This window comes from Carcharhinus amblyrhynchos, chromosome 2 (assembly GCF_965287045.1).
Source record: "Carcharhinus amblyrhynchos chromosome 2, sCarAmb.v2.hapA, whole genome shotgun sequence".
In the NCBI taxonomy this organism is placed as follows: Eukaryota; Metazoa; Chordata; class Chondrichthyes; order Carcharhiniformes; family Carcharhinidae; genus Carcharhinus; species Carcharhinus amblyrhynchos.
This window is the reverse complement of record NC_137325.1, coordinates 60,482,594-60,509,770: the sequence shown is the minus strand read 5'-3', so window position 1 is coordinate 60,509,770 and position 27,177 is coordinate 60,482,594. Positions and strand designations below refer to the sequence as shown.

At 39.7% G+C, this 27,177-nt stretch overlaps 1 protein-coding gene across 4 annotated transcripts in view; it reads right to left on the bottom strand.

Moving 5' to 3' along the window:
• LOC145354872 (thyroid hormone receptor beta) overlaps nucleotides 1-27,177 on the bottom strand; it is a 194,740-nt gene that overhangs the window by 139,864 nt on the left and 27,699 nt on the right. The window contains exon 1 of one of the 4 annotated variants that reach the window (XM_080206482.1): nucleotides 2,394-3,249. The exons of 2 other annotated variants lie outside the window; for them this stretch is intronic. In XM_080206482.1, the coding sequence (XP_080062608.1) occupies nucleotides 2,394-2,461 (68 nt within the window). In that variant the 5' untranslated portion in view covers nucleotides 2,462-3,249. Of the gene's footprint in view, nucleotides 1-2,393; nucleotides 3,250-27,177 lie in introns of those variants that run through there. One more of the 4 variants, XM_080206434.1, reaches the window with a different exon arrangement.

Here is a 27,177-nt window from a genome sequence, read left to right as displayed (position 1 = left end):
CACCTACATGACTAACAGCAACTTTATGAAAGGCAAAGTGCTCATTTGGGAGGAACAGCATTTGAACTGAAGTGAGTTAAATGTTTTGAGCAAAGGAGTGACAGGTGAAGAGCAGAAACATCTTTCATTCTTCCTATCATTTGTTGTGCAAATGAACTGAAGGATGCTGGTGAGGTAGAAGTTCAGCTGAGAGGCTAAGGGATAGAAAATGAAACATCAAAGTGAGCTGTTTGGACTGGCGTTGGGGGAGAGGGGAGAGTAAAGGGAATGAAACAAAAGGAAAACAAATCTGTTTTGAAAGAGAGTGGTGAGGTGGACTGGCTTTTGCAAAAATGTCCACAGTTTTTCAGCAATTTCAGGAGGAAAACAGTGCTGGGTAGTGGGGAAAATTGCCCATCATGCAGCACTATGAAAGCATTCACAAAGGCATTTGGAAATTGTCTGAAACCTGCTGGAAAAAACAGGTCAAAAACAAGGGTGTAAATACACAAGCTCAGGGCATGTGGAGAACATATACCCATGCAGAGAAATGGTTCTTGCATTTATTCTAACTTCCCCATTCAGTGCAGTATTCAGGTTTCAAGGATTATACCACTGCTTGCAATAAAAAAGCTTGACAGGAACTGTAAATAATAAGCATGACTAGAAACATTCCAATCATTACAAAACCATATAAACTGCAATTACTCGAGACAGAGTACAGGAATGAGATAGAGAATCTGGTGAACTGGTGCGGCAACAATAATCTCTCCCTCAATATCAACAAAACAAAGGAGATTGTCATCAACTTCAGGAAGCATAGTGGAGAACATGTCCCTGTCTACATTAATGGAGACGAAGTAGAAAGAGTCGAAAGCTTCAAGTTTGTAGGTGTCCAGGTCACCAACAACCTGTCCTGGTTCTCCTCCTCTCTCTCTCTCTCTCCCCCCCACCCCACCCCTCCACCCCCCACTATGCCAACACTACAGTTATGAAAGCCCACCAATGCTTCTACTTTCTCAGAAGACTAAGGAAATTTGGTATGTCATTTATGGCTCTCACCAACCTTTATGGATGCACCACAGAAAGCATTCTTTCTGGTTGTATCACTGCTTGGTGTGGCTCCTGCTCTGCCCAAGACTGCAAGAAACTATAAAAAGGTTGTGAATGTAACCCAAAACCATTATGCAAACCAGCCTCCCATCTATTGATTAGGTCTACACTTCCCACTGCTTCGGCAAAGGAGCCAGCATAATTAAGGACCCCCATGAACCCCAGACATTCTCTCCTCCACTTTCTTCCGTCGGGAGAAAGATACAAAAGTCTGAGGTCACATACCAACTGACTTAAGAACAGCTCCTTCTTTGCTGCTGTCAGACTTTTGAACGGACCTCCCTTGTAGTAAGTCGATTTTTCTCTACACCCTAACTATGACTGTAACACTACATTTTGCATTCTCTCGTTTCCTTTGCTATGAACAATATGCTTTGTTGGTATAGTGTGCAAGAAACAATACTTATCACTGTACGCTAATACATATGACAATAAAAAATCAAATCAAAATGAACATTGCCAAGGGTTTAAAACAAAATACAAAAAATGACTGATCCTTCCATACAGCAGCCCTCCATGTAATAAACTGAATTCTGTACATTTAACATAAAAGTCCTGAAAAAACATCAGCACATTTTGAAGCATTTCTTCAGAGAAAGATTCCTTGGTTATAAACAGCAAAGAAGTGTCTAGCTTCTTATATTTTTGCTGTAATCGCCATAATAAGCTTTTCCATTGCAGACCCTGAGCCAACACAGAAAAACAAGTTGCCTTAGCATTCAGTAGACCTTGATAGAGTGACTCAGGGCTGGCTCACCCAAGACATGCTGCTGGCTCTGCACCAAATTTCGGACATTCAAACGTTGGTTAAACTAGAAGCCAATCGTAGTGTTATAAAGATGACCAGCCAGCTAACTCACTGACAACATTAAAAAGTGAATCTGATAGTTTAAAAAGTTTGCAGTTGGTGTGAAACTACAGCAGGGAACGACTCCAAGGTCTTCTCATGCCACCTGCCAAACTTTGATTATAGCATAAAGTCATAATATAAATTATCTAGTCTGTACCTGAAGCACATCAGGATAAAATATGTCATAAAGCTGGCCTCTAAATGGTTCACCATAGTTCTCCAAACCTAATGGTATGAAGCTGAGGAGAAGACATGGTAAAGATCTTAACCAGCAGTCTTATTGCTGTTGGCATACAGCACATTTTTATGCCTTGCTGCAGGAGTAAACAGTACAAAGTAAAGTCAGTGGGTGACAACAGATTAATCAATGGCTACTTTAAAACTCAGAACAAACAAATGTTGTTGCACTGTGAACGTGCACTTGCATCACTATTCGATTGCAGCTTCTTACCCGAACAGTCCAGGATTTGGCCGGCAGCATACTTTAAGCAGACAGCAAAAACAAGTTTCAATGAGCATGCTCAGTTACGGCCAGAGAACTTTATGTGCTTGCACTGACGACTTGGCAACCTTGCCAATAGATCACCAGTCTATGTGAAATGGACACTACAGCTAGAGAAAGTTATCTGCTGCTTTTAAACCAGTTGCTCCAAAAAAAATTAAAATGTGCAAGAATGTCTATTGACAGTCATCCAACAAGTAGTAGAACTTATGGCACAAATTAAACAATTAAAGAGAGCAAACCGTCTAGAGTCTAATTAAAGAATGTTCCTATGAAATGTAGCAAACAGAACTCGATGGAAACTATGATAACTTCGCCCAATAAAAACAGGGTAATTTCTTCAGCAATGGGCGGAACATAGTGCTCAATTGCAACACAGGATAATCTCCCCTGTCAATCTATCAATCATATCCATTCTGTCCAAGAGTAGTAGTGTTACTGGATCAAACCATTAATAACTAAGATTTTCAGAAAATAGTAGAAGAGATCCCAAGGTAACCCACAAAGTAAATTCATCATGAAGTGGTGTTCTGCACAACACAGTTCAGCAATTTTCCACTAGATCCCTCGTCTCTTTACTGAGAAAGTCAATTTGAGTTGAAACAGTGGAGGGACGTATTACAACATCTCAGTGCTGCCAGGCGAGTTTGGGAGGGGTTGGAGGCGGTGAGGCAGAAAATTGGCCAGATAATTTATGGAAAAGTGTGTTTCTGTGCATGCCAGGATAGAACAGGATTTCTGTCCACAGATGTTGGCTGGCCTGCTATGTATTTCTAAAATATAAACAGCAAATGTTTGAAAAGTGATCAAACTCCGTTGTGTGATGGTCATGTTTGCATTGCTTCACTGATCAGTTCACACACAGGGTAATGAGGCATTGTATCCCAGAGAGAGGGAAGACTTTTTGAGGAGGAGAAAGTTACAAAGAATTAAGGGATTACAAATGTAGCTTGGTTATTTGGCTGGCTGCAGAAATGTCTTCATGCCAGTACAGTTCATCAATCTTTTCATGACTATTTGTTATTTATCTCCTTTTTCCTTGTCGGCCACACCAAACACTCAGCAGTCAACAGCTATCATCCAATTCTATTCATGAAGCAGTGTCTCTCTCTCTCTAGATTGTTTCTCATCTCCATTCAACTTCCTTCCACTTTTGTGATCCCATTCCTAATGATTAAACACTTTCCTGGCCCCTTTCCCTTTCAAAATACCCAATGATTGTTTTATAAGGCAAGATTGAGCAGATTGGGCCTAGACTCATTGGAGTTTAGAAGAATGAGAGGTGGTTGTATTGAAACGTATAAAATTCTGAGGAGCTCAAAAGGGTCGATGCTGAAAGGATGTTTACCCTCTTGAGGAAAATCTAGAACTAAGGGATATAGTTTAGAAATAAGAGTCACCCATTTAAGACAGAGATGTGGAGGAATAGTGTTTGGTCAACAGTGTTTGGAATTCTCTTCTGCAGCAAGCAATGAAGGCTGGGCATTTGTTACATTCAAGGCCAAGTTGGCCAGATTTTCAATTGACAAAAGAGGTTATGGAGCAGGGAAGAGCATGCAGGAAAGTGGAGTTGTGATCGCAATCAGATCAGCCATGATCTTATTGACTCACGAAGTAGGTGCGTGGCCAAATGGCCTACTCCTGCTACTATTTCTTACAATCTTATCCATGACTCAAAAAAACATTTTCAATTTGACTGGGTTGTACCAACTTTCCTCACCATATCAAGGTCCATTCTGTTGCATTCCAATAGTGTCAATTTTGCCTTCAACTCCTTGCTTGAATTCATTCACAGATCAGGCTTCTGCATCTTCCACAGCACCAGTCAAAAGATTTGAGTGACAGTTGTAACCCTGAATATCCACTATTGTGTCCATATGAATATGCATTTGCCCTCCTCAAGCTCGTTACAACCATACCATCTCCTGCAGCGACTCTTTTGTCAGCCAGATTTATGTCTTTGCAGAGTTCCATATTACCTATCTGGTCAGAAGCAGAATACCTCTAGAAATAGTTCCCACTCTTCACTCAAAACCTTCTTAATATCTTTGGATGGGACCAACTTTCACGTGTTACTGTTGACACAACTTTATGACTATCTGCCACAATTCTTCCTCTGTTTCTAAGCTGCAGGTCTTCTTATCTAACATCCCCCAGCCTTGAACAAGTGATAACTACTTATACTTAAAACTGGGAAGCCCAAGAACCACGTTATTTTACTGTTTGTAGGACCTTGCTAAGTGCCCATTGGCTGCTGTGTTGCCAACATTACAAAAATGATGACACTTCAGAAAAATACTTTAATTGTTGTAATAAACACTTTAGGCTGTTCTGAAATTGTGAAAAGGTGCTACACAAATACAAGTTATTTTCTGTTCTGACTGAAACGAACTGTTCCTCACCACTTGAGCAGAACCTCTATTCCCAGTCATCATTTATCACAAAGCCAGTTTATTGCCACTATTTTAACATCACCCACATGCCTCACACTTAACTTTATTGAAAACTGTTCCCCACGTTCTTGTCCTCACTGGACCATCCTCCCCATTCCATATTTCCTGGATCCCCACTGTCTCAAATTCAAAATGTCTTAATTTCCTCACTTCATTTTCACAATCTATTCAATACGCCCCTCTGAATTACCTTCCTCTGATTCTGGCCTCTTGCACACCCCCTTTGTTTGCCATACAATTAATGGTTGTGCCTTGAACCCCCTTGATCCCATTTTATAATTTCTCCTCCATCTTTAACAATTCCCTTTAAAACCACTTCTTTTGACTAAGTTTTTGATCATCCACTGAACCTCGAGTTATTTAAAACTCCAAATAATTCACATTCAAGCAAAGTTTAAAGTTTATTTATTAGTCATAAGGTTTACATTAACACTGCAATGAAGTTACTGTGAAATTCCCTTGGTTGCCATATTTCGGTGCCTTTTTGGGTCAATGCACCTAACCAGCACATCTGTCAAACAAGGCCCCAAGTCACTCTCTTCTTTCAGGTTTGAATTTTGCTGGCTTGCCACTTTCACCATTAAGATCTTTGATTAACATTTTCCATCTTCTGGAGTGTGAATTACTTGCAGTGATTAAGGAACTGAATCCAGTAAAAGTAGGAGGATGTGATGGAATGCCTGCTGAAAATGATAAAGTGACCAGCAAACCTTTTGAGGAGCACAATAGTCCCATTAGAGAAGACGGTAAATACCACGAAATGTGAATAACAGTTTAACATTGGTTACATGTACCTTCCAGATAATATGAAAGCGTCTAGAAAATTCAATTGACCATAGCCAATGCAATGGCTTCCAGTCTGTTTTCGGAAGAGCTATGGAACTAAAGAGGCTACAGCAGCTATTATATAGTGTTAAGCAAAATAAATACATAATACCAGCAAGCATTCTGTCTGCTTTGTGGATTATGAAAAAAAAGCTATTGACTGGGTAAACTGGCAAAAGCTATTGGAAGTGATTAGAGCTAATTGGAGAGATAAAAAAGCTATTGTAGGTTTGTATATGGGACAGAGGGCTACAATCAGGACAGTACTTGGTGAAAATGGATCTGTGTAATTAGGGAGGAGGTGAGACAGGGCTGTCTATTATCATCTGAAATACTAATTGAGAGAGGGACAATATAGGCCAGTTGGAAAGAACACCAAAGCAATGAAGAAGTTCATAGATTCATAGATGGTTACAGCACAGGAGGAGGCCATTTGGCCCATCATGTCCACGCCAGTCAATAAAGATCTGACTACACTAATCCTATTTTCCAGCACTTGGCCCTAGTCCTGGAGGTTATGGCAGCACAAGCGAATAACTAAATGCTTAAAAGTTATGAGTGTTTCTGACTCAAGCACCCTTTCAGGCAGAGACTTCTGGACTCCCACCATCCTCTGGGTGAAAATTTTTCTTCAACTCAGTATATAAAGAGGAAGAGAATAGTGAAAGTGGAAGTTGGCCTTTAGAGGGTGGAGATGGTGGAGTAATAATGGGAAACTTGGTGATGGCAAAGGCACTAAACTCACTGTCTTCACAGTAGAAGATAATAATTCTGTCCCAAAAACTGTAGTTAATATGGTGAAACGTGGTGAAATTACTGTAATCAAGGAGAAGGTACTCAGTAAACTGAAGGGTTGAAAAGTGGATAAGTCACCGGGACCTGATTGCCTACATCCTAGGGTGTTAAGGATGGTGACAGCAGAGATGGTGGATGCATTAGTTATGATATTCCAAAATTCCCTGGATTCCGAAAAGGTACTGGTGGACTAAAAAGATGCTAATATGACACCCTTATTCGAGAAAGGAAAGGGGAAAAAAGTGGAAAATTAAAGACCAGTCAGCTTGACCTCTGTGAAAGGGAAAGTTAATGGAATCAATCATTAAGGAGGAGATGACTGAGCATCTGGAAAATCAAAGTTTAATTCACCAGTGCCAGCATAGTTTTGTGAAGGGCAAGTCTTGTTTAATAAACCCAGTGGAGTTCTTTGAGGATGTTACCAGCAAGGTAGATCTGGTGGGTCTGATCCATCTGGACTTCCAGAAGACACTTGATAAGGTGCCACACAAGCACACAAGAGATGGATCCAGAAGGTCACATCCCAAAGGGTTGGGGATAGAGTAGTGGCTTGGATTAAGGATTGGCTGACTAATAGAAAACAGAGGGTTGGGATAAATGGATCCTTCTCCAGTTGGTGATCTGTAACTAGTGGGGTCCCACGTGGGTCCAGTGCTCAGACCAACTATTTACAATCTATATCAATGATTTATAAACAGCGACAGAGTGTAACATAGTGAAATTTGCTGATGACACAAAAATAGGTGGGAAAGCAGGCTGTGATGGGGATGTTAAAAAGTTTACAAATGGATACTGACAGGCTAGGGGAATGGACCACAACCTGGCAGATGAAGTTTATTGTGAATAAATGAGAGCTTATGCATTTTGGTTGGAAAAATAAAAGGACAAATTACTATTTAAATGGGAAACAGATTCAAAAGGCATCTGTGCAGTGGGATCTAGGTGTCCTTGTGCATCAGTCTCAGAAAGTGGGTATGCAGGTGCAGAATATTACAAGGAAGGCAAATGGAACTTTTATATTTATTGCAAAGGGTCTAGAGTATAAAAATAGGCAAATGTTGTTATAAACTCATAAAGCATTCATGAGGCCAAACTTGGAGCACTGTGTTCAGTTTTGGTGTACTTCAATGAAGGAAGGATGTGGTTGTACTGGAGGCAGTTCAGAATAGATTGATTCCAGGTTTGAAAGATTGTATAATGAGGAGCAGTTGAGTAGCTTGGGCTTGTACTCACTGATTGAGGAATATAACTCAGTAAATGTTAACCAAATGTTCCCCCTTCTAGAACAGTCTAGGACAAGAAGTCATAGTTAAAGAGTAACGGGGCAGGTTCAAGATAGAGATATGGAGAAGCTACTTCTCACAGGGTTGTGAATCTATGGAGTTCGCTGCCCCAGTGAATGCAGGATCAATCAATGGATTCAAGAAAAAGATAAATATTTGATCAAAGGTGGGATAAAGGGCTATGGGGAAAAGGCAGGGAAATGGAGTTAGGATGAGATGGAGATATAGAATGATGGAGTGGGCTCGAAAGGCTGAATTGCTTACTCTCACTCTAATTCCTCTCTTAACCTTCTACTTCATACCTTAAATCAATGCCCCCAGGTTATTGACTCTTCTATTAATGGAGAAAGTATTGTCCTATCCATCCTATCTATGCCTCTCAATCTTATACACTTCTATAAAGTCCCCTCCCAACTTTCATTGCTCCAAGCAAAACAGTGCCTGCCTATCCAATATTTCCTTATAGCTTAAGACTTCCAGTCCGGACAGCATCCTGGTAAATTCCTTCTGCACCCTTCCAATGCAATCACATCCTTCCTATAATGTGGTTCTCGAAAAGGTGGAAGTTTCATTAGTGAATATCAAGAAAAGGCATCAAGGTTAGATTAGCCATATTCTAAGGCATGAAAACTTGGTCCAGAGCCTGCTAATATTCCTTCAATCACCTCTGTCACCAATAGCAAGAAATAGTTTGATAACAGGCAACTTGAAATTGAAAACAGAGGTTCCTACGAGGAACTGAAGAAGGAAGCGAGCACCAGACGGCCGGCAGAACTGAACAGAGGCAGATCACTATTACAACTAACCTCTTGCTTTAGCAGTGTCTCTTTTCCTCACTTACCAAGGGCACTTTTGAGATGTTTCCTACGTTAAACATGGAAACACTTTTGTCACAGACTTCTGACAGTCTGTTGCTTTAAATACCTCAAAGCATGTTCATTTAACCTTAAAAAGGAAAATAAATTCTTGCACTGCACGGCTATCCTGATTGTGCAATTAGTCAAATGTTTGCTACTCAGGTCAACTGGAAAAAATGAAAAAGGTAGCCAAGATAGTTTGTCCATCTATCCTTTCGGACAAAACCCTATATCCCCTTCTGTCTGTGGCTACACAATGAAGAACAGAATTTTACATTGAGGAAATAAGCGTCTCGGCATCAGCTCAAGTAAATGGGCCATCACAAGTTATTTTCCCCTCAAATATTATGACTGCAGATACTTTTGGAGCCACACCATTCACTTCTAAATCCCAATAGCATTCATCTGACCAACATAAGCTTTAAAAGTACAAGTCAAATAGGACAAAAATGGAACAGAAAAACAAATGCAACCTCCAAGTCAGAAATTCAAGCTTCCCCAGAATGATCCAGCAGTCCGATTCATCCACAAAATATTTTGCAATTTAGGTCCCTTTTGAGAAGATGTGAAACCAAATCTGAATTGAGAGAAAGCCAAGTTTGACACTACCGAGGGTGGATTTGATAAGATTCTACCAAAAAAGAGATTGGAAGTTACAGTCCCCTGCACAGGCCTCCCTTTACATAAAATTGTCACACTGAATTCATTGCAGCTGCCTGCTCCTGTACATTTAGAACTTGACCCGATAGTATAGTGACAAGCCTGCTATTATGTTCATTACTTTTGCTGGCATGGAGACAAGAGAGACAAAAATTACTAGTGAGGAACAAGGGTGGATGAACTTGACCACAATCAATCTTTTATATTTTGCAGCACTAAGTCAGCATTCATAGCAGTGAAAATAAAACAAAATGCATTAAATTCCACCATGTGCATAGCCTCATTACACGTGATGATCAATGTACGTAGTGCTTTTACCATGTTTCACATGCTTATACAGAATGCTATATACAGAGCTGTGTGCTATTTCAAAAGTCCGCAAACACATATTGAAACAATTGTGCTCTGGAGTGCATTTTTACAATGTATTTCAGTATTGTGATCGTTTAAATTGGATTATAGCAACTGGGAAATTGAATCCTAATTTCAAAAATTAGCATAATATTGAAGAGTTAAAGAAAATCCAGCATTGACACTGCAGCTGCAAAACTGTAAATATGAATGTATAAATTAGGAGTAGGCTATTTAGCCTTTGGAGCCTGTTTTGCCATTTGATAAAAATCATAGCTGATTTGATTGTAGTCTCTACTTGCCTGTTTGCCACCCATATCCTTTGACTCCCTCATCAATCAGAATCCACCTTATACAGCCTTAAAATATTCAATGACCCTGTTGCCATTCACTCTGGGAAGGAGAATTGCACAGACTAATTAACGACAGAAATAATGTCTCCTCGTCTCCATCTTAAATGGGAGATCCCTTAACTGTGTCCCTAAGTTTTGGTGTACCCTATTAGGGGAAAGTTTCTTTCAGCATTCACCCTGTCAAGTCCCCTCAGGATCTTATATGTTTCAATAAGATAACCATTCATTCTTCTGAATTCCAATAGATACAGGCCCAACCTGTCCTCATAACACAACTCCAATACATATAATCTGAACCAATTTAGTCTCTCCTCGTTTGACAAGACCTGCCATCTCAGGAATCAGTTTGGTAAACCTTCGCTGCACTCTACATCATCCGTCCTCAGAAAAGTACACCAAAACTATCCACAATATGCTAGGTGTGGACTCACCAATGTTCTATACAATTGCAGTAAAGCATCCCTATTTTTGTAATCAAATCCTTTTGCTACGGACCATTTGCCTTCTTTACCACCCGTTGTTTCTGCATGCTTACTTTCAGCGACTGATGCATGAGGATACCAAGGTCTCGCCGAATATCCACCTCTGTCAATTTACATCCATTCAAATAATAATCTACCTTCCTATTTTGACACTGAAGTGGGCAACCTTATACTTATCCACATAATACTACATGTGCCATGCATATCTGCACACACACAGCCTGTCCAAATCCTCTACTAATACCAATTTCCTTCAGGTCCTCACTAAAATTTGTTTCTCAGAACTTCTGATACATTATTCACTTGTCCCACTGTTCACTCAATGTATTAACATTGTGGACTGAGTATTGGAACATGATGAAACATCTCTGCATCCTCCTCACAGCTTATTCTCCCACTCAACTTTGTATCAATTGCAAATTTGGAGATAACACATTCCTTGTCTAAGTCATTAATATATAATTGAACAGTTGGGATCCTAGCACAGATCCTTGGGGTACCTCACTAGTCACTGCCTGCCAATCAGAAAAAGACTATTTACAACAAATTCTTTGCTTCCTACCTGCTAATCAGCTTTTTGTCCATCTCAAGACCCTACATGTAATCCCCTGCTCTTTAAATTTACATAGTAATCTGCTATGTGGGGCCTGATCAGAAAGCCTTCTGAAAGTCTAAATGCATTATATTCACCAGTTCTCCCTGGTCAACTCTACTAATTACATCCTCAAAGAATTCCAGTAGATTGGTTATGCATAATTTCCCTTTTGTAAATCTATGCTGAGTTTGCCCAATTATACCATTGCTTTTCAGATGCTGTGCTTTGAAATATTTCATACAGAGCTTTAGCAACTTACCCAGTACTGATGTTATTCTCACTAGTCTATGGTTCCCTCTGTCTGTCTCTCTCTATCTCCCTTTTAGAATAATGGGCTTAGATTAGCTACCCTCCAATCTGTAGGACCATTCCACATTCCAAAGAATTTTGGAAACTGGCACCAATGGATCTACTATTTCCAGGGTCACTTTCTCCAGTACTCTGGGATGAATTTTATTAGGCCCTGGAGATTTATTTGTCTTTAATCTCATTAATTTTCCCAAAACCATTTGTCTACTAATAACAATTTCCTTCAGGTCCTCACTAAAATTGGTTTTTCAGAAATTTCGGTACTTTATTCACTTGGCCCATCGTTGTTCACTCAATGTATTAACATTTTGGACTGACATGTTATATAAATGTGTAGATGACACAAAAACCTGCACATGGGTTGAAACCTATATAGTCAAAAAGATTCAAAGATGCTATGGAAATCAGTCACACAATGGCAAATGACACTTAACTTAGACAAAGGTGGTGTTATTCATGTTTGTACTATGTGAGGCATCTTCTGTTTCATAAAACAACGATGGTCAACTCTTAAGCTTGCCAGGTATGGCTCAGGAGCCCAGTTTTGGCATAGTGGTTTCTACTGCATTTAGAAAACATAGAAAAACTACAGCATAATACAGACCCTTCAGCCCACAAAGTGGAGCCAAACATGTCCCTACCTTAGAGATTACTAGGCTTACCTGTAACTCTCTATTTTACTAAGTTCCATGAACTTATCTAGAAGTCTCTTAAAAGATCCTATCAAATCCACCTTCACCACCGCTGTCGGCAGCCCATTCCACACACTCACCACGCTCGAGTAAAAAACTTATTCCTGACATCTCCTCTGTACCTACTCCCCAGCACCTTAACCCTGTGTTCTCTTGTGGCAACCATTTCAGCCCTGGGAAAAAGCTTCTGACTATCCACTCAATCAATACCTCTCAACATCTTATACACCTCTATCAGGTCGCTCCTCATCCTTAATCTCTCCAGGGAGAAAAGGCCGAGCTCGCTCAACCTATCCTCATAAGGCATGCTCCCCAATCCAGTCAACATCCTTGTAAATCTCCTCTGCACCCTTTCTATGGCTTCCACACCCTTCCTGTAATAAGGCGACCAGAACTGAACACAGTACTCCAAGTGGGGTCTGACCAGGGTCCTATATAGCTGCAACATTATCTCTCGACTCCTAAACTCAATTCCTCGATTGATGAATGCCAGTACACCATAAGCCTTCTTAACCACAGCTTCAACCTGCATAGCTGCTTTGAGCATTCTATGAACTTGGACCACAAGATCCTTCTAATCTTCCACACTGCCATGAGGCCTACCATTAATATTATATTCTGCCATCCTATTTGACCTGCCAAAATGAACCACTTCACACTTATTTGGGTTGAACTCCATCTGCCCATTGTTACAAAGGCAGACTGTGAGCTGTGAAGGTGCACAATTTGGTAATCGCTGGGCCCTCTTCTCACCCAGCTACGCTCCTCGTTTCTGCTCGTCTCTTCCAATGCCCTTCAATCAGTCTCCAGAAGTGGGAGATGACAGTATAGTGCTAAGGTCAGGGGCCCAAGTTAATGATCTGGGGACAGGGTTTCAAACACCACTGTGACAGCTGATAAGACTTGGAAACTCAGTAAATCTGGAATTGAAAGCTAGTCTCAGTAATGGGACTATGAAACAACCCATCATTTGTTGTAAAAACCTGTCTGATTCACTAATATCCCTTTGGGAAGGAAATCTGCCGTTCTTACCCAGTTAGGCATACATGTGATTCTAGACCACAACGAGGTAGCTGACTCTTAACTGTTCTTTGAAATGGTCTAGCAAGCTACTTAGTTCAAGGGAAATTAGAGATGGACAACTAATGCCAGCAATGCCCACATTTCATGAAAGAAGAAATTTGAGATAATCTTCTGGAACTGCCTCCCAGTTATCATTGTCAATATCTGCCATCTTCATATCTCACTTGAAGATGTCCTTTCGGGGAGGTTGTGAACCAGTGGCCAATTCACCATACAGCAGGTTTTTGACCAGATGACTGTCTTCCATTCCATTCAACATACATGGTCGAGCCAGGGGAAAGCCACTAGATTGGTAATAAGTATATGCTGCGTTGTGGTTCAAGTCAGAAACTCCAAAGTGTTGTACGGAACCCGCTTGGATCATAAGTTTTGCATCCTAAATTTGGCTAGATAAAGCATGATCTGTTCTGCTTCATGTATGATTCAAATGACCCACTAGGGAGCTTTTATTAAACAAAGTTTAATTAAAAATATAGTTAACATGTATGGAAAGAAAATTAACAATAACTTTTATCAATTACAAACAAAAACAACCACGATAATGTATAACACTTAACAAATACATCTAAGATGTTTTTAATCAAACCAAGTCCTTCCATAGACAAAATCCTTTAAACTGGTTCAACACAGCAAAGGCTACAGCTAACTTGACACTAGAATTGAGTCCTTTGGTTGGAGAATTGAAAACTCTCAGTCATGGAAGTTCTAGAAGTCCTCTTGACATACCCAGACCAGTTTGAAGTCAGAACAGCTTCCCAGAACAGGGAGACTCTGGTCTATTCCAGGAAGGCTTTCAGCTAACCCGCAGCATTTCCAAAACCAGGGGCAGAGAGAGAGATACTTCTCTTCCGCTTGCTATCCCTCCTAAAAACCAACCTGCAGCTCCAAACTGAAAATTAAGGTGCTCCTGTTACCTGACTGCAATCATTCTTGCTCCTGACAATGCAGAGTTATAAAGGACCCAGTAAAAGTGAATAAAAGCCTGTTTAAGCAACAATAAAAGGATATCTCCAGACAAGCCAGCAACAAATGACATCAGCTGAGGCTGTGAGAGCATGATTTAAAAAAAACTCTTAAAAGTACACTACTGTCACGGCTGATAGAACGATTCTATTGTAATAAAAATGATCAAATTGTACCTGAAAGTCACTGCATACATTGAAAACTCAAGCTGAAAGTGAGTATATCATTATTTAACATGTAAATATCTATCAAGCTAAAAGTTATTGTGGAATTGAATGACACTATTTTCAGTCGTATGCCATAATGCAACTCAGTATATCCAATGACACACTGTTCTTTGAGATGTGAAACTTCTGCAATGGTGCCCCTAATAAAAAGCTGGCACTGGTGTAACATCAGACTTCATTTATCTTCTCTCTCATTCTCTTCCTCCAACAAATTAACAGGCGTCATTTCCACATTCATTTCCCTGAGGACAATGTGACCCTGTTGGGTTATTATGACAATTCAATGTTGTCAAATCACTTTTACAAATGCCAGCTTTTTTTTTATGTACCAATTTTTAAAATTGATTTCAAATTCTCAAAGTATCATGATGGAATTTCCCATCCTCAGTATTAATATTAATCAAGTAACCTAACCACTGAGTGGTTCAAGTATTTTCTTAAAACACCAATCTTGCATTCATGACCAAAGTATGGTTTCTACACAAAGGACCCTATCTTGAGTAAATAAAACAAAAGGCATGGTCTTTGCAATGCCTCGTGAGAGATAACCAGGTTTTATTTTATAAACCGTTGGTGATCATGTGGCATACAAAAAAAATCAGAAGAATTATGAGTAAGTAGAATATAACCATATAGAATAAGATCAACGTGCATAGGTAACATCATGTTTTCAGGTTGAGAACAATATGGAAGCAGTGAGGTACAGAATGATACCAAGAATAAAATACTTACTTGAAATTATAATTAGGCCCCAAGGACTAAAATACATTTTTCAGGATATTATCTGAATTAGCAAAAACTTCAGGAATTCAGGATGAACAGAAAAATTTCTCATAACTCTTTACAGTGCAGTGTTAATAGAGTTTGGATAACTAACAAATGAACAATGTGCATTGAGATTTATGCTAATGGAAATCTTACAATTTGAATCCAGATTGGAAATACACTGCGTTAACAGGTGGGTTGTTAACACCAAATATTAGCATAAACATATTTCTCTTCAGGATTCATTGATCAAAACAATTACATTTGTCTGCCAGTTTGTTAATCTGAACACATTAACATTGAAAAATCATTTTTTGATATTGGACATTAATTATCACCACAATCCCATTTGGGTGGTTGGAATGTAAACAGGTTTTAATTAAATACTCTTAGCCTTTCAAAGAAATTATATTTTGTTCCCAGGTTAATCAAATTATAAGTGGTTGTGGCCTAGTCTATTTTTGGCAGTTACTAATATAGCTCCCAAGGAAGTACTTTTCCCATAAACCAAATCAGCACACTGCTGGACCTTTATCTCACTTTGAAACAAATATATGCCACTTGTAGATAGATTTGCCACTTATTTTTACCTTAGGCAATACCACCCTTGGTAAGTATATGGTCCTCTCAGATGAGTGTCAATGTTCCCATGGCACTATTTCGAAGAGCTGGGGAGTTCTGCCTTGTGTCCTGGCCAAAATCTCTGTCAACCAATACCACATAGACAAATTAACTGGTCATCATACTTTGTGGGATCTTGTTTAACAACTGACTGCTTTACTTCCTAGATTATAATAGGGATTACAACAATTCTTAAGTACTTAATCAGTTGTAAAGTACTTTGGGATCTCCCGAGATTCTAAAGGGTACCAAGTTCTTCTATCAGTAAATGGTATCCAAGTTTACATTTTATTGCCATTTCTGCTCCACATGTCTATATTATTTCTCAAGTTTTCTTCAGTAAAACAAAGATCTAACTGCTCACAGCTATTTACTGCTAAATGATTTTATCTGAAAAGGCAAACATTTGACAATACAAACAAGATTTAGGAACTGTGATATCAAGACCACAGGCTTTGATGAAATGATGAATGTGATTGGTTGACCAGACCCCTTATTGGTGTTTATCTTTGTGGAAACAGGCCTAGTACTCAAGCAGCCTAATTCTTCCATCTTACTATACAATTCTGAAATGCCTGATCTTTATCTTGATCTCCTGGTCAAACAGGACTTGCAGAAGACAACTGCAAAACACTTCAGTAACTTGCTAAGCATAACCATGGACCAACATGAATCAAATGGAAGCCCACAGTCAGCAACACACTCTGGATTCATCAAAGAGAGAGTCATCCCACCCTAACTTATTTGTAAGTAATATATACCTTGCAAAATCCTATCTGCTTCAGTTAACTCCTTTCCAATTTTCTCTTTAAATTGATTTGCTAAATTGCTTTTATCTGAAAAGTCAAACATTTGAATAGCATTGAAAAATACATACAAAATTTAGGGACTGTGATACCAGGACCACAGGCTTCGATGATGAATGTGACTGGTTGACCAGACCCCTCATCGGTGTTTATCTTTGTGGAAACAGGCCTAGTATTCCAGCAGCCTAATTCTTCCCTCTTGCATTCAATTCTGAATGGAGCATGAATACCTAGTTCCTCTTTGCACTTGGGATCAGTCTTGATACTCTGCAACTTCTTATACTTGGTATTTTTATTTTCTGAAAATTGACCAGAATTAAATATCAAGTGCACCTAGCAAAAAATTGTCAACCATTGGCAAAATTTCAAGATACGTGTTCTCATGCTCTGGCTACATATCCCAATATGCAATTTTAAATTGGTTCACTTCACTGTATCAATATTAAAAGTGACATGTCCATTCAATTCATATCATACTAATCTGCAGTCATGATGTGGAGATGCTGGCATTGGATAGGGATAAACACAGTAAGGCCGCCTTGGAGAATGCTTACCCGAAGATCAGAGGCTGAATGCCCATGACCGCTGAAGTGTTTGCCAACAGGAAGGGAACTGGTGGTTGACGAACGGTGTTCATTCATCCATTGTCGTAGCATCTGCACAGTCTCCCCAATGTACCATGCCTCTGATCTTCGGGAAAGCGTTCTCCAAGTCAGCCTTCACAACACATGACAGTGCAGAGTCGCTGAGCAGAGACTGACAGCCAAGTTCCACACACGAGGACAGCCTCAACCGGGATCTTGGGCTCATGCCACACTATTTGTAACTTGCCTGGGCTTGCAACATCTCACTTACAGTCCTGTCTGGAGACAACACACATCTCTTTAACCTATGCTTAATGCTATCTCCACTCACATTGTCTGCATCTTTAAGACTTGATTAGCTGTAAAGACTCGCATTCTAATCAGTATTCTGTAAACTGAGTGTGTGTTTTTAAATGCCCTGTTTGTGATCAGAATTTCCCACTCACCTGACAAAGGGGCAAAGCCCTGAAAATGGCGCCTGCGACCAAATAAACTTGTTGGACTTTAACCTGGTGCTGTGAGACTTCATACTGATCTGCAACATCTCACCCGAGACTAAATACTTTATATGCATCAGTATTAAAGTCAATTTGTGCAAAATGTATCTAAACACTTCTATAATTCTTTAACAGCATTGGTCTTTATTACTCTCCTTTAGCTTGCCTTGCTGTTTTCTACTTCAGATGTATACGGTGCAGTCCGTGATTATCTACAGTCTCTCTCCAAAGCAAGAATTTTTTTTTGACACATTGTGTGAAATAAATATTTTACAACTCTTTTTGAAAATTGTATTTTGGAGAATAAACTAGGACACAACAAGATTTGTAAAAGAAAACAAAATAGAAAAGATTAATTATAAAGGCAGAAATAAAGATTAAATTTGGCAATCACCAAAATCACTGCAATATCCATGTGGAACTCAACATCAGAAGCAGCTACAATTTTTGCTAGTGATATTAGAACCAGGGATCTACCTACTACAGTAAATGGAAACCCAGTCATAATGCTGAAGTACACTAAACTTTGCAATTTCCCACCTGCATGTAGCTTTGGTTATCACTATGCATTCCAATATTACAAAGATTTTGCATCATATCTTCATGTAAAACATTCTAAAGAAATACTAGTAAATACAACGATAGGGATCACTGTTCAATCAGTTAATTCATGCACAATGAAGTTGCCTATCAAGAGTAGTCAGTCTCCTTTGACAGCTAGTCACTGCTGGCATGGATGTGTTTTTTAAAACAATAATATAAATAAACGCTCAATGAATTACACGCTCAAAGATGCAAAATGGCTGTTTATTTGTGCTGCAATACTAGGGGGAAGTGTTCATGTCAGTGTGCCAGCTGTCAGCATTAAACAAACAAGCCATCTTTACACAGACCAACAATGAAGTTCAGGTTACCTATTGTTATGTCTGTGCTGTCCTTAATCAATTAAAATTTCTTATAGTTAGTCCAACTATCATTTAACAACTGTTCCCTCCGTAAAACATGCTTTTGACGACAGTTAATGAAGATATAATCAATAAAGGAAATTCACAACTTCTAATGTGGCGAATTAACTGTAATATTTACATTAAAGCCACATCTTGGTTAAAACAAAAGCAAAAGTATTTGACTAAACTATTCAAGAAAAAACAAATTAACCAACACATGGGACTTGGAATCCCTTTATTTGCCCATTGATCTTCCAGGATGCATGTAGAAAATCTCTGCACGAAGCCTTAACTTTGGGTCTAACTTAGGGAGGCAGGACTCATATGACCTCATTGATATTGCAATCTCACAGATTGTAATCTACACTGAAATGCAAGCAGAATTCCCATTATAATGCCAATAGTGGTACTGACAACATACACTTAAGCAATGATTTTTAACATTAGAATTCTCATGAGAAATGCTTGCATTGCATATTCTAATATACTGAGAGACACCTTCTATAGATACAAACTCCTGCCACTGACAGTGAGCCGTCAGTGCAGATGCCCATGTGCCAGCTGCGCCAGGAATTATAACATACAAAAATTTTCCCTGTCCCGGTAGACCATATACTCTGTGTGGCTTGTGTGTTTTGGATGGCATTCTGTGTTAACAGGATCAAGCTTAATTGTGACTAAATAACCTATTGATATTTACCATTAAGGTTCACACCTAAACAATGGTGAATTGAATGAGATACAGCAAGAAGTCTCACAACACCGAGTTAAAGTCCAACCAATTTATTTGATAGTAAACTCACAAGCTTTCGGGGTTTGCCCCTTTGTCAGGCGAATGGAGAGTTCTGGCCTCAGAGCATATAACAGCACACACAGTTTACAGATTATTGATTAGAATTACTGATTAGCGTTCTCCAAGGCGGCCTTCACGACACACAACAGCGCAGAGTGGCTGAGCAGAGACTGATAGCCAAGTTCCGCACACATGAGGACGGTCTCAACCGGGATCTCGGGTTCATGTCGCACTATCTGTAACCCCCACGGCTTGCCTGGGTTTGCAAAACCTCACTTACAGTACTGTCTGGAGACAATACACATCTCTTTAACCTATGCCTAATGCTCTTTCCACTCACATTGTCTGCAGCTTTAAAGCGTGAATGGCAGGTTAGTTGTAAAGACTCACATTCTAATCAGTAATCTGTAAACTGTCTGTGCTGTTATATGCTCTGTCTGAGGCCAGAACTCTCCATTCACCTCACGAAGGGGCAAACCCCGAAAGCTTGTGAGTTTATTATCAAATAAATTGGTTGGACTTTAACCTGGTGTTGCCAGACTTCTTACTGTGTTTACCCCAGTCCATTGATGGCATCTCCACATCATGACTATGAATTGAATGAGATAGCAGAGTTGACCCATGGGGCTTTCTCCCACTTCAAGGCAAGATAAAATTACGAAATGTTCTGTGTATATTCACTGATTAAAAGCTTTGTAAAAATACAGATCAATTATAGCATTAAAAATCATCCCTTTAATTCTGGAAAAAAATTGGCACATGGAAAAATATGAATAAATAAGTGAAAGACATCATGGAGTTAAGGGCAGAATCGTGTTTACCTAATTGATTGGGCTGTTTAAATACAGAGAAAGGTTGAAGAAGGTAGTACAACTGAAAATCTATATACTGAACATCAAAAACCCTTCATAATAGACTTACTAGCAAAATTGAAGCCCCTGGGATTAAACGAACAATGGCTGCATGGATAAGAAATTGGCTACGGGACAAAAAGGAGAGAATTATGGTGAATGGTTGTTTTTCAGACTGGAGAGAATTAAACACTGCTATTCCCCATTGGATCACTGTACTTTTTAACTTCTACATTAATGATCAGAATTATGCCATGTATACTCAGATCCAAAGTTTGCAGGTGACACAAATTTAGTAAGTAGTGAGCAGGATAATAGACTGGAGAGACAGATTATTGAAATGAGTATTTACAAGTCAGATGAAAAGTTTAATGCAAAGAAATATGAAGTGATTAATTTTGGAAGGATAGAGAGGGAATACAAATTAGGTGGTACAATTTTAAGGCTGGAGCAGAGGAGTACATGGGATTGGGGGAAGAATATATAGCTGTGGATTAAGAATTGATTAATGGACAGAAAACAGTAAGAATAAACAGGTCATTCTCAGGATGCTACGTTATTGCTAGAGGGATACCGCAAGGTTCAGTGCTTGGGCCGCAGCTGTCCATAATCTATATAAATGAGCTGGTGTGGGGACCAAATGTAGTATTTCCAAATTTGCAGGTGACACAAAACTAGGTGCGAAAATAGAACATACAGCACAGTACAGGCCCTTCGGCCCTCGATGTTGTACTCACCTGTGAAATCAATCTAAAGCCCATCTAACCTACACTATTCCAGTATCATCCATATGTTTATCCAATGACCATTTAAATGCCCTTAACACTGGCGAGTCCACTACTGTTGCAGGCAGGGCATTCTTGAGTTGTGAGGAAGCATCAAGGGGATTTGGATAAGCCAAGTGAATGGACAAAGTCACGGCAGATGAAACATAATATGAATAAATGTGGAGTTATCCACTTTGATTGAAAAAAACTGAAAGGGAGAGTATGAGATTGGGACATGTTAATGTCCTTGTTTATGAGTCACTAAAAGCTATCATGCAGGTGCAGCAAGCAATTAGGAAGGCAAATAATATAGCTTTTATCGCAAGGGGATTTGAATACAGGACTGAAGATGTCTTGCAGTAACCATATAGAAGCTTGGTGAGACTGCACTGGAGTGTTGTGTGCAATTTTGGTCTCTTTATTTGAGAAGAGGTTCACCAGACTAATTCTGGGATGGCAGGATTAACTTCTGAGGAGAGATCAAGGAAACTGGGCCTGTATTCTCTTCAGATTTGAAGAATGTGAGGCGATCTCATGAAATTTACAAATTTCTGACAGGATGTGACAGGGTAGATATAGACAAGATGTATTCCGTGGTTTTAGACTAGTCTCAGATAGAGGGAGGTAGGGGAGGGGACAGCAGGCCATTGCAGATGGAGTTGAGGAAGAATTTCTTCATTCACTAGGGTGGTGAATCTTTGGAATTCTCTACCCTGAAGGGGCAGAAAGCATGTTCAAAATGGAGATGAATAAATTTCTGGATGTGATAGATTTTTGTATATTAATGATACTAAGGGATATGGGGGAAAATGATGTAAGAGGCAGATGATCAGTCATGATCTGTTTGAATGGTGGCGCAGACCTGTCAGGCAGAATGGCCTCCCATGTGTTCCTATGAATAAGGATCTGTGGTGTACATTGTAAATTTTAAAGGTGGCAGGATAAATTAAAAGAGGCAGTTAAAGAAAGACATGCAAGATCCTTGGCTTTGTAAATAGTGGCACAGAGTGCAAAAGCGAGGAAATTATGCTAGATCTTCCAGCTGCAATAATTGGAGTCATAGAGGTTTACAGCATGGCCCAGCTTGTCCATGCTGCCCTTTTTTTTAATTCTTAAGCTAGCCCCAATTGCCTGCTTTTGGCCCATATCCCTCTATACCCACCGTGCCCATGTAACTGTCTAAACGCTTTTTAAAAGACAAAATTGTACCCACCTTTAACTATTACCTCTGGCACTTTGTTCCAGACACTCACTACCCTCTGTGTGAAAAAATTACCCCTCTTGACACTTCTGTATCTCTCCCCTCTCACCTTAAACCTATGCCCTCTAGTTTTAGACTCCCCTAACTTTGGGAAAAGATACTAACTTTCTAGCAGATCAATGCCCCTCATTATTTTATAGACCTCTATGAGATCACCCCTCAGCTTTCTACGCTCCAGAGATAAAAGTCCCAGTCTATCAAGCCTCTCCTTATAATTCAAACCGTCAAGTCCTAGTAGCATGCTAGTAAATCTCTTCTGCACTCTTTCTAGTTTAATAATATCCTCTCTATAATGGTGTGACCAGAACTGTATACAGTGTTCCAAGTATGGCCGTACCAATGTCTTGTACAACTTCAACAAGACATCCCAACTCCTGTATTCAATGTTCTGACTGATAAAACCAAGCATGCTGAATGCCTTTTTCACCACTCTGTCCACCTGTGACTCCACTTTCAAGGAGCTATGTACCCCTAGATCTCTTTGTTCTGTATCTCTCCCCAGTGCCCTACCATTAACAGAGTAAGTCCTGTCCTGGTTTGATCTACCAAAATGCATCACCTCACAATTGTGCTCAATTCCAGGCACCAAAATCTCAGATTGATGTCAAAGTCTTAGTAAGAGAGTGCAAAGGAAATTGACAAGAATGGGGCTGGAGAAAGACATCAGTAATGTGGAAAGACTAGAGAAACTGGGGCTGCTCTCCTTGGAACAGAAAAAATTTAGGCTAAATTTGATCGAGCTGTTCAAAAACCATGAAGAGTCTTAGCTGGAGTAGATCAGCAGAACGTTTCCACTGGGAGACTGATTGGTAACAAACACAATTAAATTAATTGGCAAAAGGCTATAGGCAAAATGAGTAAAATCTATTTTATGCAGTGATGTACGATCAGGAAAACATGACCTGAAAAGATGATGATGGCAGAATTGGATAAATGACAAAGAGGAACTGCATTCAAAGAATACATGGGAGTGGAACAATCTGAATAGATCTTTCACTGCTGGCACAAACACAAGGGTCTGAAAAGCTTAATTCTCCACTAAATCATTCTCTGATTCTACCAAACTAGCTTCATGAGAATTGGGATAGATCAGAAGTGGTCCAGCTGCCACAAAATGCGCCCAGAAGGCCAAACACAGATTCTACCAACATGTACGCGTCAAGCAACTTAGTAATGAATTATCAGTGTTTTAAACAATAAATTTCTGAAGGCTTGAACATAAGAACATAAGAACATAAGAAATAGGAGCAGGAGTAGGCCATCTAGCCCTTCGAGCCTGCCCCGCCATTCAATAAGATCATGGCTGATCTGTCGTGGCTCAGTTCCACTTTCCCGCCCTCTCCCCATAACCCTCAATCCCTTCTCTTATCAAAAACCCATCAACCCGCTTCTTAAAAATATTTAGCGAGGCAGCCTCCACCACTTCAACGGGCAGAGAATTCCAGAGATTCACCACCCTTTGAGTGAAGAAGTTCCTCCTCAACTCCGTTCTAAACCGCCTCCCCTTTATCTTGAGGCTGTGCCCCCTAGTCCTACTGTCTTTTTTGAGCGGGAAGAGTCTCTCCACCTCTATCCTATCCATCCCATTCATCATCTTATACGTCTCAATGAGATCTCCCCTCATTCTTCTAAACTCTAACGAGTACAAGCCTAGTTTATTCAGCCTCTCCTCATAGCTCAATCCCCTCAACTCCGGTATCAGCCTAGTAAACCTCCTCTGCACTCCCTCCAGGGCCAAAATATCCTTGCGCAGGTGCGGCGCCCAAAACTGCACACAGTACTCCAGCTGCGGCCTCACCAATGCCCTATACAGCTGCAGCAAGACCTCCCTACTTTTATATTCAATCCCCCTCGCTATGAAGGCCAGCATCCCATTCGCCTTCCTGACCACCTGCTGCACCTGCAAGCTGGGTTTTTGCGACTCATGCACAAGGACCCCGAGGTCCCTCTGCACCGTCGCCTGCTGCAGTTTTTCGCAGCGCAAGTCAAGTCAACAGTGATTACGTTTCAGGCTTTCCTGTGAATTTACTTTTTTTAAAAAGATACAGCAGTAATTATAAATCTACTTCAATATTTCTTTTTCTCTAAATTCCAAAGAGGAGGACGAAGCACAGGACAAAATATCTAGTTGAGTCCCATTTCGAAAGCAATGTTTTTGTTAATAAAAATATTTATGAATTCTAAAATTCTCTTGACGAATCTTGTCTCCTCCACCCTCTAAACTTGAGTTCGTTAAAACACTGTTCCCCGTATCCAAACTCACACCAAATCCTTCTCATTCCCATTGTTTACGACTCTACAGTCTCCAACCCGCTTCCCCCTTCCCCCACACCCCCAGCCAAAATACCTCAAATTCTCTCATTTAAACAAAGGCAAAATACAATGGATGCTAAAAATAAAAACAGAAAATGCTGAAAATGGCAGCACCTATGACAGAAATAGAGTCAAGGACTGGTCAGAAGAAAGGTCACAAACCTGAAATGTTAATCCTGTTTGATTCTCTCCACCATCTTCTGTTTTTACGTTAAAACTACCATCATCTTTAATTCTATAGTTACTTCATCCCTGGTCCAATCCTATAATCTACCAACCAGGAATCTTTGTTCTCATTCATTCCTTTCACCTCTTATCCCACCATTTGGTAATGTTCCTTTAGCTGTTTTTATCCCATGCATTGAAATTGCCTGCTTCAACTCCTCTGCATCACCACCTTCTTTTTTTAAGACCCTCTTTGAAATTCATCTTTCTGCATACATTTGTGACCACCCCTTCTAATGTCTCCTTCATTAAATTGGGATCCACTTTCCCACATATTCCACACTTACTTCACTTGTATGAAGTACTTTGGATATTTGGTTAAATATGCCATATAAAAAGTTATTTTTTCACTGCTTTTAGTTAATAATTATATTATTTTTCTCTAAGTACAATCTTTTCAATTTATTCAATCAGGCTGCAGTTCTATTACAGATTATATTTGAGGAGCAATTCAATGCAATATTTAATGACATTTCCAATTCAATTTATTATTTTATGTCCTTTGGTTTAAAAATGCATGAACAACACCAAGGAAAATCAACCAGCAATGCACTAAATCAATAAAAATTTGTACTTTCTAAGACATCTTTTAGCAGCCACCTGCTATAACCTTGCTTTTTCACATGGTGCTTTGTTGCAGTCTTCACAGATGTAATCAACACAGTTTAAACTTTTGCCCAATGATGTCTAAGCACCCTCTATTCTTGCAGTAAATGCCAACAAAAACGTTGAACTTTGTTCCTAAGTCACAAAAGGGAGGAGAATCCAAAGAGGGTCCAAAATTGCTTTTACGCCAGTAGGATTTCCCAATGAGACTGTCCCCGTCCCTCACCAATGACATAATGGGATTCCCACCATGAAAGGACAGGAACTCCATTAATATATATTTTACATGTCATTAGCAGGACTCCCCGCTGCATCACCCCACCAATGATACCCCCCACTACCACCTTCATGCCATCATGTTGGTGGGGTTTACAACAGTTTTGACAAATGGGGACCTGGTGACCAGAACCTGCCAGAGGTACACAGGCAAGTACAGCAGTAGAGAGGAGTGGAGGGAAAATAAAGAGGGCTGTACCCTGACTGAATATGGTGGGAAAACCCTGAAAGGCAGATGACGGGCTGCCCTCTGCTTTTCCCACAGGTGAAAAATCAAAAAATTCCACCTATATTTACTAAACAACCTCTCCTGACCTGAAAAAAAACAGTTTTACAATTAAAATCCATATTTTCGCAGAAGAAAACTTAAAATGTGTATATTTTAAAAATAACTATTTTTAAAGTTAGTTTTGATATTTGTTTCTCCCGTAGTCCCATACATCTTTCTTTCTATATGTAATTTGAATGCAATTTATATTTCCTGCTTTGCCATCTGAATGAATTTAATATAATTGGTTGATCAGCCTGCCTGATCTGTGGCTGACAACACAGATTCCTGGCAAAGACAAGCAGTTCAAACTCACATCACAAAAAAGGAAATTTGTAGTTGAGTCTGCTAACACTTTGTGGGCAGCTTTCTTCAAGGTCAACAACAAAGCTGTTCCTTTACTACTGACGGTAAAATCCAGTTTGGAATGATGCAATTCAGGGTAGCTCCAGCTGGTCACTGTCTGTGTGCAGCTTGCACATTCTCCCCATGTCTGCATGGGTTTCCTCCAGGTGCCAGTTCCTCCCACAGTCCAAAGATGTGCCGGTTAGGTGGATTGGCCATGGCAAATTGCCCCTTAATATCGGGGGGGGGGGGGGGGAAGTTTTATGGGGATAGGACCTGGGTGGGATTGTGGTCGGTCCAGATTCCTTCTGCATTGTAGGATTCTAACTAAGTATCACAAGAAAGGTACAGATACCACAAACTGTTTCTTGCTTCTAGTAATATTTTTCGATACAATATCAAAAAGGAGTGGGAAAAGCATTCTACAATTGCACTTGACAATTGAGCAAAGGCACGACAGCAGAAGAGGCACACCTTGCCTAATCGAAATCAGACTATCATTTCAGCATTACCAACATGATTAAAGAGGACCTTGACATGGATACTGTGCACCAAAATACAATTAAAAATTAACCATTGGTTACAATATCTATGTATGGAGTTGCAGCAATAGAACACGTTTTTAAAATATAAAATCTTTGCAAATACATGCAAACACAGCTAGTTACGTTTAACTAAACACAACAAAGCTCCATGTTTCCAAAAAAACTCACCGTTACATGTCAACTACTGATTTTTATTTTGGTCATTTTCTTTGGGTTATGTGATGTCAGAAAAAATGGCTGTAAACAATTCAACTCCCCACTCCTATCAAATAAATGGAAACAGTAGGATGGTCAGCAAAAGAGGGCAAAATAAACGTGAAAAGGAGCTGTAGGAT